General features: G+C 36.4%; 1 protein-coding gene across 5 annotated transcripts in view; it reads right to left on the reverse strand.

Moving 5' to 3' along the window:
• Positions 1 to 16,679, reverse strand: part of diaph2 (diaphanous-related formin 2) — an 877,667-nt gene that overhangs the window by 85,931 nt on the left and 775,057 nt on the right. For all 5 annotated transcript variants that reach the window (XM_022683643.2, XM_022683642.2, XM_049484129.1 and 2 more), the window contains one exon: positions 2,795 to 2,887. In XM_022683643.2, the coding sequence (XP_022539364.1) occupies positions 2,795 to 2,887 (93 nt within the window). The remainder of the gene's footprint in view (positions 1 to 2,794; positions 2,888 to 16,679) is intronic.

Consider the following 16,679-nt stretch of genomic DNA (forward strand, 5'->3'; position numbering starts at 1 on the left):
TCTAAGGATCTTGATCTTTTAAACTGCTCAACTGCACAAATACATTTATAAACCCACTCAGGTGGGAAGCTCATGTAAGCCCCAGTCCAGCATGTTGTATCTGGGTCAGATCTGTTTTTATTTTGCTTTTGTTTTTGTTATTATTATTTTTATTATTTGTATTATTTTGTGGTCTGTGCACTCAGCTCGTATCTTCTCCTTTAAGAAAGGCTGATAAATAAATAAAGACTTTGGCATATTTTCCTCTTTCCCGAAGCCCTTAAAGATATGTATGGGCTTTTGTTCTAGCGCTCTGTACACAAACATGGCGTGCTGCCTACCTCGGGGAATTTCTGATGACACAGGTGAGTTCACAGGCAGTAAATCTGCATGGACAAGGGCTTTGGAATTAGAATGACGTTTTGGGGGCACGGCGAGTGTGGCAGAAGAAAGCTGGAGTGGGTATAGACACTTGTCTTCCTGTCCTTGGCATTTCCATTCAACATGGCACCTCCACCAGGTGGCCTGTTTCTTTTTTTTTTTCCTCGGCGTCGGGCCGATTCATCACGGCGAGACGGAATATGTTAACATTAAGATTATGTTAAACCGTCCTCGGCGGACCCAATCTCTACAACCCTGTTTTATTGTAATCAGCGGCTTATGAACGGCCGTGCGGCGGCGGCTCCGTTACGAAGAGCGTCTCAGAACTACTGTAAAACATAATGAAGAGACTGGCGATGCAAGGCTGCAGAAGGGCCGTAAACTACGCCAGTCGAGGAGCGGGCATATCGCCGTGTACAGTAGGTGCGCGGGAATGGCACCGCTGATCTGTAACAGCTGTAAAAAGCTGTAAAATCTGATAAAAAGCTTTCAAAAAATGCATTTGCTAAAATTGATGTGCGAAAAATGAGTTTCGGTCTCAGTGATGCTGCTTATTGGATCCTTAGCGTCTTCTAAGAATGTATGAAGGATGTGTGTGCTCATTTTGCTATCTTTATGAGGACCTGGGCTGAGTTGCACCAATTTCTTTCTTGTGTAATGTCTCTACTACACTGCAAAAAAAAATATTGGCAAAAAGTACTCAATATATAGATTAGATTCCTTAAAATAAGCTACAAAAGTCTTAAAATTAGTGAAGTAAGACTAAAATCAAGCAATTTGGTGAAATTGATGTGAGAAATACGTTTCGATCTCAGTGATGCAGCTTATTGGTTGCTTAGCATCTTCTAAGAATGTATGGAGGAGGGGTGTGCACGTTTTGCTACCTTTATGGGGACATGGGCTGGGTTGTACTAATATTCTTCTTAAGTTTGTGTTTTAAGGCTCTACTACACTGGAAAATATCCATTGGCAAAAAATACACAAAATATATATCAATATAATATAATGTCAACAATGTGATATGCCAATAGGTTAAGCAAACTTGTCATAGTTAGATTTCTTAAATAATCTGTACAAATTAAAATAAGCAAAGTCTCAAATGAGTGAAGTAAGACTGAGATCAAGCAGTTTTGTGAAACTGATGTGAGAAATTAGTTTCGGTCTCAGCGATGCTGCTTATTGGCTTCTATGCATCTCCTAAGAATGTATGTAAGTAGTAGGTGTGTGCACATTTTGCTATCTTTATGGGGACATGTGCTGGGTTGCACCAAATTTCTTCTTAAATCTGTAAGTGTGTAAATTCTCTACTACTCTGCAAAAAAAATAAATCCACTGCCCAAAACTAGATAAAATACATATTTATATATGTCAATAATATAATATGCCAATGGGGTTAGCAATTTTAAGATTTTTTTTGGTCTCAGTGATGCTGCTTATTGGCTTTTTACTGTCTTCTAAGAATGCATAAAGGAGGTGTGCACGTTTTGCTACCTTTATGAGGACTTGGGGTTGGTTGTGTCAGTTTTGCGTAAGTTAAAGCATAAGCTGGTTAGCTAGTAACAGAAGTGTTTATTAAATTCAGATTTACGCATTACTAAACCAAAATTAGTTTCTACACACAAACTAGTAGAAATATGTAAAAGCTAATAGACAGTGAACATTTACACCTAACTCTGAGCAGAGATAAGCTGTAACGTTAACCAATAAAAAAAAAAAAAAACAATATATGGCTTTTTTGGAGAAAAAAAGTATTTTGCTGCCAGTTGTTGGGAAACAGACTAGTTTTGATAAAACTATTTTGCATGCAACAACAAAGTTTGTATGCAAATTATCTACTTTACTGAAAAAAAGTTTCTTAAAATTAGCAAAAGTTTTCAAAAAAAAAAAAAGTCTGAAAATGAGTATTTAGTCAAAAAATTAAGACTAAAATCAAGAAAAATCACTAATTATTTGGCTTGAACTGAGACACAACTTGACTGTTTTTATGTTATTTTGGTTTCCCAAATTACTAACTACAAACTAACTGGATCTTAAATCGATTTTTAAATGAAACAGGTTACATATACAAAACAATAGATCTACTGAAACTAGTTAAAATATATATTTTTTAAAAAGTAGCAAAAATAAATGTTTTTTTTTTACGTAGCAAAGTCAGGGTGCATGTTGCATTAGTGATTCCAGTGTTGCTTGATTATTTTCCAGCAAACAATAAATATCAGCAAATATCAGTTATCAGTCAAATATCGGCCGATACGGATGTAATTCTGATATTATCCTTTATCCCTAACAGAAATATAAGAGAGTAGAATGATTTATTTTTGTTAGCTGTGGTTAAGTTTAGAGTAAAGTGCAGTATGATATGTATAATGCGTGTGTGTTATGTGTGTGTGTTGAGTGCTGTACGGGGGAGTGTATACGGGGGCGGGACTCTTACCGGTGCGGGGGGTTCGTTTCCTGCGGTCTCGGAAAGCGGCGCCGGACTGCAGGGCCTCCATCAGGCTGTCCATCACACCCGTCTCGTCTCCTTCTGTACAGTGAAAAACAGAGAGAGAAGCAGCGTCAGAATAAATAACTATAAATGTAGGTATACGAGAGTTAAGTGTGTGTTAAGTGTGTGTGGGTGAGTTAAAACGTCTTTACGTACAATACAAATACACGGTAAATCACTATATAAAATATAAACACAAACGCTAAAATAGTATGTAAAATCTAAAATATAAATATATAATAGAAGCCTAAGCACACATATATCAAATACTGTAATATAAGGACATTGTTTATATACATAGATATTAAACTAAAAGTATAGCATGGTAATATTAATTATACAATCATTGAGTTCTCAGGTTATCTCCTAGTTGAGAATGTGAATAGCCTGTGGAAAGAAGCTCTTCTACATCCTCTCTATAATTGCCTTCAGGAGCAAAAATGCTTACCTGCCCACAACAGGTAAGTGTGAAGAGTTAAGTTAATATTTAGAGCGTGTCAGTGTGTTTTTGCCGTCGTAACGATGGGAAAAGTACACCTTGCGCAGCTCGAAACATGCAAAAGGCTTGTGGGACTTGGTTTATGTTTTTAAATCTATCATACATCCCAACTCTGCTGGGAAAACAATATTTTTTTTGCATTAAGCATCACTTAAGCTTCCTGAGAGCGAACACAGAGAGGTAGAAGAAGAGCTTCTTCCCACAGGCTATTCATGTTCTCAACCAGGACTTAACCTAAGAACTATGTGTAACCGAAATATGATTGTGTAATTATTATTACTATGCTCAGAATTATGCTTCCCTCAGATTTTTGCACACCTTGCACTTTAATCTACTATTTTTTTTTTTTTTGTTTTAGTTAATGTCTATGTATGTATACAATATTCTTATATTACATTATTTGACATGTGTGCTTGGGCTTATGAAGTTGGCTTTTACATGTTTAAGAATTATGATATATATATATCACTGTATAATATATAATGTGATCAGGCAGTACTCAAAGCTTTTTACTGCTGGATGTACCCTGTAACCAATCAGAGTGTCTGTTGCTCATCATTCCCTTTAAGAGTCAGGTGAGCTCCGACTAGATCTATCTACCTATCTACCTACCTTTCTACCTAACTATCTACCTACCTACAGTCAGTGGAGCTGCTGTGTTTTCTGTTGCTTAGATAGCAATACTCCAGAAATGTACCTGAACACACCTCATTTTCAGAACACCACGCCCATCAGTGTAGATATATTCAGAAAATCTGCTGCTGTTTTAGTTCTGGCACTGAAATATAATATAAAATACTCTGATCTCAGGTTTATATTAAATTCTGTGGAGGAAAAGCCCGGTGAAAGTGGAATAAAGGTACGGCGGAGGGTGAAGAGAACAGCCCGGCTTGCTAAAGAGCTGCATGCTTAGCGGCGTGGGCTAACGCATGGAGAGGAGCTGGAGGATGAAAGCGTTTGCTGATGGCCACTGACAGATATTCTTTCTGTGGCGTGCACAGGGGAGCTAAGTGCCCTTTACCAAGATTTAGTGCGGAGCCGGTCAATACTGAGGCTTTCTATCATTGTTCTGTCGATGACAGTGGGATGTGCCCTGAAAACATTCAGGCCACCAAACTGCTAAGTGTCTCCTGGGTAAACTGTGCAGCTGCAGGCCGGCGGGTCAGAAATCACAAAGGACCGGGGGCCGCCGGCGGCGCTCACCCAATGCAGAAAACTCCCGACTAAAACGTTAAATTACTGCTACGCTCTGCGCTTTTGTGTGTTTGGTGTGTGAGAGTGATTTAACACAGCGACACTGACTCAACAACAGGACATGATGTTTATTCTGCGTTGAATGCTGCTTAGTGCATATATATATATATATGCAACTGGAAAAAAATAAGAGAGCACCTAAAAATGATGAGTTTCTCTGATTTTACCAAATTGAAATCCTCTGGAATATAATCAAGAGGAAGATGGATGATCACAAACCATCAAACCACCAAACTGAACTGCTTGAATTTTTGCACCAGGAGTAAAGCAGCATAAAGTTATCCAAAAGCAGTGTGTAAGACTGGTGGAGGAGAACATGATGCCAAGATGCATGAAATTAAAACTGTGATTAAAAACCAGGATTATTCCACCAAATATTGATTTAAAACTTCATGAATATGAACTTTTGAAGTTTTCTCTGCATTATTTCTGTAAATAAATGCTCTAAATGACTAAATGATTTTTATGTGGAATTTGGGAGAAATGTTGTCTGTAGTTTATAGAATAAAACAACAATGTTCATTTTACTCAAACATAAACCTATAAATAGCAAAATCAGACAAACTCATTCAGAAACTGAAGTGGTCTCTTCATTTTTTTCCAGAGCTGTATCTAGTTTTCCTATCAGAGTTGGGAAAATATAATATATAATATAAGACCATTATTATGAAGAACAGTAAGTTGGCTTTTCCACGGTTTGATAGATTTAAAAACATAAACCCAATGCTGCATGCCTTTTGCACGTTTGGAGCCGCGCAAGGTGTACTTTTCCCGTTGTTACGACAGCAAAGACACACTGACACGCCCTAAATCCAGCTGCAAAACTTTGTTCAATGGGAAACTCTTCACACTCTGTTGTGGGCAAGTTAATTATGCATCATGAATTGTGATCATAATGCATTAATAGCTGTGTTTATAACATTTTATAAGTCAATACCAAGAAACTCAGTCCCAACAATGCATTTATAAAGCATTATAAACATTATTATACATATTTATAACAATGTATAACATTTTACAGCTATATTTATTATGCATTGTAAATTGTGATGGTAATGCAGCATAAGCTGTGCTTGTAATGCAGTATGTTACACCATCTACTGTATACTAAATATCATATTTGTGTTATAGCTCTACGTGAGTAATGTTCAAATCCATATTATGAGAAGTGAGAATAACTCAACTAAATAAAGAAAAAATACTTTAAGAAAGAAAATGAAGGTCAGTCAATCTGAAAAGAAGAATTTCAAAAGCATCCTGAAGTGCAATCACGTCAAAAACCATTATAATGATGGAACTGGCACTCATCAGGATCACCCCAGAAAAGGAAGATCAAGAGTTCCCTCTGTTGCACAGGATAAGTAGGAAATTTGCCTACATTATAATGCATTCATAAAACATTATAAACTTTGTTATTAACATGTATAACCATGTACAACACAATATAGCCATGTTTATTATGCATTATGAATTGGTGATTATAGTGCATCATAAGTTCATCTGGGATTAAAATCTGCTATATTTCTGTTATGATTAATACAGAATATTACTATGATAGACGTCTGTTACTTTACTTGGAGTGTACAATGACACATTATAATACATTATGAGTTAATATAAGGTGTACTATAATATTTCACATACTGTAAGTATAATTATAATTATAATATAATACACTTTATATGAATGTCATCTCTATAAGACTTATAAACATATTTATAGCACATTATAATGTGTTCATAAGGCATTTAATACATGGCTATACATATTTATAAAAATGTATAACCCATTATAGCCATGTTTATTATGCATCATTAATTGTGATCATAATGCATTAATAGCTGTGTTTATAACACGTTATAAGTACACCCTGTATAATGCTCTAAATATATTTTTAAACACTCATGAATTATTCCTCAGTCTTGAATATAATATTAGTTATAACCACTTATAATGTATTATAACAGGTCTTTGTGCGCTACAAGTAAATTGACATACTTACATTGTGGGACTAGACTGTTATTGAATGATATATACTATTTTAACATACATATTATAAGCACAGCTTATTAAGTGTTATGATCAAAGTCATAATGCATTATAAGCCTGCATATAAAGGGTTATGCACTTTTGTATATAGACATAGCCATGTTTATAAAGCCTTATTAACACATTATAAGGTGTTATGAGTATGTTTATAGAGTCTTATAGAGATGACATTCATAGAAAGTGTTAGAATTTATTTGTTTACTGTTTGCAGGACAAACATATGAAAAATCTTGAGTTAAAAGCATTTTTATCCATGTTTTTCACACTGTTTCAGCTTTTCTGATTGGTAGCTACAGCCGTGTAGTAAAAGCATGGTGTAGACGGATTTTCTTCCCTATAATATGAACAGAAAACAAAACGTCTGTCAGTGACGAGGTTCAAAAATACCCTTCCAGTGCTTTATCTGGGTCGTCTATAACTATTCCCCACCCTATAGGCTAACTAATGAGTTCTGGGGTCCTCGCTTCATCATCGAGGTCCAGCAGACGCATTATTTTAAACCGGCATTATTAGGGTGACTTATCGTAGCGTGAAGCTCGGCGTCATCAATTCTCTGATCTGTTCTTTTCTATCTGCGGCCGAGATGCTTCATAAAACTGTGAGGAAACAGACCAGAACCTTTCGGCTGCTGTTTTTTATCACAGTAAGGGGAAGAAGAAGAAGAGGACGAGGAAGAAGAAGAAGACGAGGAAGAAGAAGAAGAGGAAGAAGAAGAGGACGAGGAAAAAGATGATGAGGAAGAAGAAGAGGATGAAGAAGCAGAAGAAGAAGACGAAGAAGAAGGAAAAGGAGAAGAAGACGAGGAAGAAGAAGAGGAAGAAGATGAAGACGAGGTAGAAGAAGAAGAAAACAAGGAAGACGAAGAAGAAGAAGAGGAAGAAGAAGAAGAAGAAGACTAGGAATAAGAAGAAGACGGTGAAGAAGAAGAAAATGGGCAAGAAGTGGAAGAAGACAAGGAAGAAGAAGACGAAGAGGAGGAAGAAGAGGAAGGGGAAGAGGAAGTCTGCAGACGGAGAGGACGGCTGCTGTAGGCTGCAGATTCAGGCGTGGTAATCAATCTTTTGTTTTTCTCACACATTTAAAGCAGATGACAGTCAGCAAATTGAATTTATAAAGAGGGCGGGGGGAGAAAAGTTGACACGGCTACATAATTAATCTGAAGAAAAGCCACACACTTTGTAGACTGCGGTGGAACTGCAGGAGTGCGCGTTTTGTTTTCTCATGAAGCAGCACATCCATCCATCCATCCATCCATCCGCCGCGAATAAAACCAAAAAACGAATAAAACTGAGACGAGAATCAGGAGAGGAAAACACTACAGAATGCAAATAAAGGAAAACGCTCAAAATAGAACATAAAATAAATAAATTATCATCAGTGTTGGTGAAGGAAGGACGTGGAGGAGAACGCAAATGCAAGCTATGAGTATTTTAATTTTATTTTAACTAAACTAAACACAAAATAAACATTTAAAAAACAGGACAGAGAAACACAGCGAAGACGAGGAACACGGACAGACGTAGGGACGTAAAATAGGACTGACAACGAGAATGGAAATACACGAACTATAATAAAATGAGACGGACAAGAAACAGGAAACAGGAAACACCTGGGGCTAGGGGGCGGAGCTACAAATAAAACACAGGTGAAGGCACTATAGGAGGACACAGAGGAGCTCATTTTCACTGTTGTTTTTTTTCTATTTCTATTTTTGTGTTGTATGTGCTTATTAATGTTTTTAAAGTCACCTGGAATTCAGACTTCCAGTTAACAGCTGTGCTGAATTCATCAAGAGTTAATTACTTGAAATTCTTAAAGTAAAGAAAAAAAAAAGGAGAAATTCAAGAACTTTGATAGTATCCTGAAGTGCAGACACCACAAAAAAAGACCATCAAAAATGTTATGATGATAGAACTGGCACTCATCAGCACATCCCCATGAATGAATGAGGAAAAGTTCCCTCTGTTAATCTAACAACCAATAATACAATCCAAATACCCATTAATTAGAGATTAGAGATTATTAAATTAATAATATAAGAATTAATAACTCATTTTCTAACCTATTTGAGCTTGATGTAAGTAATGTCTTAACATTTTTTAAAAAGTGTCTTGTATGACAATTTTGCCTAATTTGGGCAATTTGAGTTTAGTTTTTGTGAAGAAGTGACACTAAAAATGAGCAACAACAACTGCAACTAAAACTATATTTGTAGATAAAATTATCCTAAAATAAGGAAAATCACTTAGAAAGCAATATAAGCATTATTATAAAATTAGCTCAACAATGCAAAAACGAGAAATATATTCAGATATAACCAGATACTTCAAAATAATAGGATTTAATAGGATTTAAGGGCATTTAATTTAATTTGCTGTAGTTAATACACAGCAAAATTAAAAACGTCAAATTAACACTGTCCTATAAAACAAATGGTCCCACTCACTATAGTGTTAAAATAACTCTTCCACAAGAGTTAAAATTTTAGAGTTAATTCAACACTGTAGGGTTGTAAAACAGGGTAAAACAGGGTAAACCAACAATTATTTATTATTTTTTTGTTTAATGAACAATTTAAACAAAGTTTAAAGTTTAAACAACTTTCAAAGAACTTTGAAAGTTGGTTTGAATTTATTTTTGTGTATTGTCTGACTTTCACACAAAAAGCTATATACCAAAGTATCTATAAAACATTATAAAATGTCAGCTATACCACAGAATAAATTACCTTTTTATCATATCTAAGCTTATTTATTTAGAACAAGAGAGAACAACATCAAAAAAGCGGAGTTTCTCCCATTATAACACAATAACTCTTGGATGGAGACTCTTATCCACCATCCAACCCAACATCCAACCCAACACCAAGAGGGTTAATAATAACACTCCATCAGGGGAACCACCATAACTAAGCTAAACCACACACACACACATACACACAGAGGAGGACTTTGGATAAACTGCTTTCTATCATGAACAATGATAGACACCCACTTCACACCACCATCATGAAGCAGAGGAGTGTGTTCAGCAGCAGACTGCTGTCACAGAGCTGCACAACAGACAGACTCAGAAGATCCTTTATCCCGAGAGCCATCAGACTCTTTAACTCCTCCCATCTATGTATCACAGCAGAATAAAGACGTGGAGCCTGTTAGAGTTGAATTTTAACTCTAAATAATAAAAACTCCAACAGTGAAATCAGATGTTTACACTGTGATTTTAACACTGTGGACCATCCACCCTGCACTGTGAATGTTAACGTTAATGTTTTGTTCAATAAAATAATGCAAACATACACATATATATATATATATATATATATATATATATATATATATATAATTTTTGTCTATTGTTATGATTTAATAATTGATTTATGCAGAAATCCGAGTAATGCAAGAGTTAACATACTTTTTCTTGCGACTGTTTTCAGAGTTTGGTATGTTTTTTGTAGGGCTCTTGTGAAACGCAAATTAAAACAAAGGAAAAAAGACACAAGAGCCGAACAGTAGAGCGAGTGGCGGAGCTCTCGCTACACCTGGTGCATAAACGCAGTGCCACTCCTGCTTTGTTCACAGCTAATGCACGGGGTTAATTGCACAGGTGACTTTCCGCAGGGCAACAGATGGGGTAAAATGTGCTCAAAAACAATCCGGAGGAAGAAAACAGGAATAAAAACCTGTAGACCTTCAGAGGGGGCTATTTTTCCTCTCCCCACCTCCTACCATCCCTTTCTTTTTTTACTTTTCCTTCGTCAGGAGAATTGCTGCGAGCCACCGTTACATCCCATTACAGCGTAAATGAGTGCAGGATTCAGTACGAAGATCTCAGAGCTGGATGAATCTGAATCATTTGATTGTTTAATTCACTATAACTCAGTAACTCAGTTACAGTTCAGCACATTCTGCCTGAATACTGAATACTACAGTTTTTTCCTACTTTCCTACTTCCTACTGATGAGTGCCAGTTTCATCATCATAACGTTTTAGATGGTCTTTCAGGTGACTGCACTTGAAGATATACTTTCAAAGTTCTTAAAGTTCTTATTTTTTGCATCAATTGACTTAAATTTCACAAATTAGGCGTATAAAGTTGTCGTATAACACTCTTTTAAAAACTTAAGTCAAGTCAATTTATTTATAAAGCACATTTAAAAGCCAAGTCATGTGTCGACCAAAGTGCTGTACGATAAAACAAGATTTTAAAAGAAAGCAAATTAGTGGTAAAACTATAAAATATTCTTAAAGTATAACTCCTAATATATAAAAAAGGGTTTGTAAATGTTTTATATGAATATGAGAGTTTATTAATTATTATTGATTAGATTGTAAATCTAAGCTCACTGTTGACATTTCTATGTATGTGTTGTTATATATTTATTAAATGCTTATTAATGTTTTTTTTTAAGTATTTGCAACCTAATTAATAACCATTAATAAACCCATTAATAAATCATTTATAAACCCTTTATAAAGGTAGTCTTACTTCAAAGTGATACCGGAAGGAGTTCTAAATTCTTATATTATTACTTTAATGATCTCTAAATGATCTCTAAATGAGAATATTCTTTAGAATTGATTGTACCAATTGTACAATTGGTTATTAGATTAACAGAAGGAACTTTTTCCTCATCCTTTCTTGTGGCAGAGTCCTGATGAGTGCCAGTTCCATCATCATACATTTTTTTTGATGACTGCACTTGAGGATACTTTCAACGTTCTTGAAATTCTTCTTTTCGGATCGACTGACCTTCAATTACCTCTTCACAACTTTACAACTGATGCGAATCATCGGAATTTAACGTTTAATTCACATTTTATCAGGTTAATGGCACAAACCAGGCGTATTTTTAAATTGAAAAACCTGAAACAATTCAAACATCTTACATACAAGTTCTTTGTTTGATAATGAAGAATTAAATATATCATCAACACATTCTGGATAAAGTGTGTTGTTATAGAATCAGTGACTGACTGACCAACTCTGGCCCTCAGTTCTACATACCGACACTGATCTAAAAAATAAATATTATTCTAATTATAATAATATCCCAATTAAACACACAGTGCTCTAATGGCGCTAGCTAACGTTTCTGGAGAACAACAACAGGTTTTGTTGAGTTAACAATAATAAAAAAAAAAACATTAATGCTGTAAATTTACATTTATTAAATATTAAATTCTACACTACATACAGAGTCTGATTCAAGTTTAATATAATGTATAGTATATTAATGTCCCAATAAACATGTTTATAAACAGTGTGAGTCAGGGGATTTATACGTTGCTCTAATGATGCTAGCTAACGTTTCTGGAGAACATCAATACTGTGGCTGTTGATTACGAAATTGAAATTTCACATTTCCTAAGTTGTGTATTAGTATTAGTTTATACATACAGTAGCAATAAAACATTTACTAGCATATTAATGAGCTGAGGAACACTGTGATTGGTTCAGACTGCAGATTGTGGTGTTTGACAGTGTCAGCACGGTTTAGGATAGAGATAATCAGATAATGATTTTCGTGTTGTGAATGATTCCTGCAACTTTTCCATTCTTTTTGCAGGATTTAGGGGAGAGCAGGCGTTGTGCATTCCGCTCAGAAGCGATGTCTTGTGTGCCCGCTGGAATTTAGCTCTCAATCGATCTTGTGTGTTCTTGCCTGGCATTTTGAGGACATGACAGATAGCAAATTGAATTTATGAACAGACCGTGTTGACCCTCCTGCATAATTATAGCGATTGCGCGAGTGTTTAAAAAGCACGCGTGCCTCAGAATACAGAGAGACAATGGCGCTGTGTGTGAGGAGGATTTCCAGAAATCGATTTTTAGTTTCTATCATTTCTCATCATTTCCTTTCCCTTTAGAATGCTGACAGTGAGCCTTAGAGTGCTGCCTTTCAGTCCGGTGGCATTTAAAGAACATTTTCAGAGGACTTTTCTACACTTTTCTGTACTGTGAATATTGCTTTTGTTGTAAACTTGTAAATACTGACATGTGGGACATTAGCATATCATTGAAAAGTTACTTTATTTCAGTAATTGCGATCAAAATGAGAGAATCGTATATTATATAGATGTATTAAATACAGAGTAAACTATTTTATGCATTTATTTATTTTATTATTGATGATTATGAAGCTTACAGCCAATAAAACCCCAAAAATCAATGTCTCAGAACATTTTAATATTATATAAAAGACCAACTGGTACTTTTGGCAGTGTGGGCAGTGTGCCAAGTCCTGCTGGAAAATGAAATCTCTCGCTCATCTCCATAAAAGTTGTTTTTAGCAGAGAGAAGCATGAAGTGCTGCACTGACTTTAGTTTCACAGTTTCACTCGCCTTCATAGGAATGAGCCATTTAAGGGCTCTGTCACTTTTATTTTAATAAGCAAATAAGCTGTTGCTGGCTGCGCCAAATGTTAGCATTAGCTTGTGCTAACCAGCAAAACACGAACAAGCTAGTTCATGCATAACTGTGATAGAAGCATAAAACTCCTCATTTGAAAGCTCTTACATCTCCCTCATCTGCTGACTCGCCACAGACAGTAGTTACAGATCCCTCCCTCAGACAAAGTCTATCCCTCAGACCAACACTCACTAGCAGATGACATGACTCTCCAAACCATCACTGATTGGTGGAAACTTCACACTAGACCTCGAGCAGCTTGGACTGCGTGTCCCTCCACTCTTCCTCCAGACTCTGCTCCCTTCATTTACAAATGAAATGTTAAATTTACTGATGATCAGTGATGGTTTGGAGAGACATGGTCAAAAAGGCCATTATAGTCCAATGTTTGTTCCTCTCAGATGATTCCTTCTGGTTTAGCAGCATCACTTCTCATTGAGGACGGCTCTACCGGCCATTGGTTTTCAAAACAATTTATTCCACAAAAATCATGTCGTTTGCCAGAAGCTGCAATTGCAAGTAGTGTTTTTCTTTACGTTTTTTTAGTTTTCCTTTAATACATAAATGCTTGGCAAGAGTTGCAAATGCGTACTTGATATTCTGTAGGTCCCAGCTGCACAAGACGAATTATTTCAGGCTTTTCTTTGCATTAATGTCGATTCTCAGACAGCACACTCCTTTAATCAGGACAGAATCTAAAAAAATGCTGTTCTGACTGGTGATCTGGCTACTATGAACTATGAAACCAGACCATTGATCTTGATGTTGACCACTCTGCTTCTACACACTGATTCGTTGGTCATCTCCACCAAAAGAAAAGCAACACCTTTGGACATCTCTATGATAGATTGGCCATTATAATCTGGCACAACTACCCACCAATGTTCGTTCCTCTCAGATGATTCCTTCTCATTGAGGACGGCTCTACCGGCCATTGGTTTTCAAACTATTTATTCCTCAAAAATCATGTCCAACAGATAATTCATTAAAAGGATGAGCACAAACTGCACTTCGTTTGCCAGAAGCTCCAATTGCAAGTGGTGTTTCTGTCAGTTTTCCTTTAATACATAAATGCTTGGCAAGAGTTGCAAAGACGTACTTGATATTCTGTAGGTCCCAGCTGCACAAGACGAATTATTTCAGGCTTTATTTCAGGCTTTTCTTTGCATTAATGTCGATTCTCAGACAGCACACTCCTTTAATCAAGACGGAATCTGAAACATGCTGTTCTGACACAGTAGAGTGGTGCCAGTCTAGCTCCAATTAACACCATAAGACTGTAAAGCACTCTCTGGAGGATTTCATTGGCATGCCCTACCTCGCCAACCCTTTCCTCGTAATCCTGTTGATTTGGCTTCCATGCGGAAAAGTCGTGTTCGCGCGGCACTGCGCCGCAGATACAGTATCAGAGAGGCGTTAATAAAGACCCCGTAAAGACCCCCGCGCCGGTACCGGCTGCGCAGGACGAGGGGCGAGCCGGACGTGTATGCGCATACGTTGCTGAAATAATGAAATGTCAGCCGGGACACTCCGTCGAGTGTCTCGCCGGGAGTCTTATAACTAAATCTACCTCAGTACTGCACGGCCTCTCCACCTTCAGACCCCGGTCCCACGGATCTACCGACACCGCCGACTCCTCCGCAAGTCCCAGACGCTCGCTAAAACCCAGCCATCCGTGCGCTATACCTCCCAATGCCACTTCACCATGTTTTCCTGCCTCGCTCTGCCTGCATTACAGGCGATAAGCTCCAGCCCTCTGCTGGGTACTTGTTCAGGAGCTAATCTGATGGATGAAGTTCATGAATCCAGCACTGGGCTTTGCTTGTTATCCCTTAATTAATAAACGTGACATCCATACATATACTGATACATATACTGACTGGAGAGCGAAGGCTTCAACCTGAGGCCTGGGGTGTAGAATCACTCACGAAGAAGAACAGTTACCAGTTCAGTTAACTTCTGGTCACATAGTTATATAGTCATTGAGCTACACTGAAAAAAACGATGAGTAAAATTCACTTTAAAAAGGTTTCGCAACTTTCTGCATTTGCTTTTTTTAAGTAAATTTAATTTCAGATCAATTTAAGTGACTTCACCTTGGTTTTAAGACTTAAATAGAGTTACATGGAGTAAATAAGTGAACTGAACTTCAGTCAATCCTTTCTTTTAGTAAACTTTACTTCATTTATTTTTACTGAATCAATCCTTTCTTTTAGTAAACTTTACTTCATTTATTTTTACTGAATCAATCCTTTCTTTTATTAAACTTTACTTCATTTATTTTACTGAATCAATCCTTTCTTTTATTAAATTTTACTTCATTTATTTTTACTGAATCAATCCTTTCTTTTAGTAAACTTTACTTCATTTCTGCATACAGTATTACCTAATTACAATTACTAAATTGATATTACTCAAACAATATACAATATACAATATTACTCGAATAATTTATGATACATAATATATTATAATTCCTTAAATGTAAATAATTTTAGTTAAAACACACATTATACTGTCTCAACACATGGATGGCATATAATACATTATGTTTACTAAAAAGAGTGTATTACATGCCATCTATGTGTTGAGACAGTATAGTATGTGTCAGGAATGATAAAATATTATGTATCATAAATTATTTGAGTAATTGTCATGCCTGACTGTAAACAGGCAGAGAGAAAATAAGAGACACTGCTGGGATGTAGAACAAAGCAGTAAAATTTATTGAAATAAACAACAAAATAAACAATATAAAAGAGGACTAGAGCAACACACTAAAGTCGGGCAAAACTGAAAACAAATATAAACACTGACAAAGTAAACGGGACTGGGCCAAAAGAAACAGGGACTAAGGAATAAGTGGAACGGCCAAAACAATAAAACCAGGAAGTAGTAAGGGGAATGGGGAAAAACAAAGGGAGCACTAGACTACAAAATAGCAAACAGAAAACTACTAAGCAGAGCTTAGGAAAATGGCTAGACTAAGAAAGTAAACAGGGCAAACAAACAAAACAAGAAATAAAACAGGGATACTTAGGCCGGGAGGAGTCCAAGGAAAAAACAGGAACTAGGGAAGACAGGCTTGGGAGATAGAACGCTTTGTAGAGTAGCAAACAGGCTGGAACCACAAGGAAACACAGACCATGAGAGCGACCAATACTCGGCAACAGCGGAGAGGAGCAGCGTGCTTATAAGCAACTCTGCCCAGGTGAAGCTGATCTCTAATCAGGGCTGGATGACTGCATGAGCGTGCCCTGATTAGAGGAAGTCCATATATGGGCATGGAGTGCCTCTCAGAGTGTGTGTGTGTGTGTGTGTGTGTGCTCTAATTAGGGGAAGTCCTTATTTGGGCATAGGGTGCTTGGCTTGGCTGGACGGGCCTGACAGTAATATTGTATAAATTAAGTAATTGTGATTAGGTAATATTGTATGCAGAAATAGTAACGTTTACTAAAAGAAAGGATTGATTCAGTAAAAATAAATGAAGTAAAGTTAACTAAAAGAAAGGATTGATTCAGTATAAAAATAAATGAAGTAAAGTTTACTAAAAGAAAGGATTGATTCAGTAAAAATAAATGAAGTAAAGTTTACTAAAAGAAAGGATTGATTCAGTA

This window comes from Astyanax mexicanus, chromosome 10 (genome assembly GCF_023375975.1).
Source record: "Astyanax mexicanus isolate ESR-SI-001 chromosome 10, AstMex3_surface, whole genome shotgun sequence".
In the NCBI taxonomy this organism is placed as follows: domain Eukaryota; kingdom Metazoa; phylum Chordata; class Actinopteri; order Characiformes; family Acestrorhamphidae; genus Astyanax; species Astyanax mexicanus.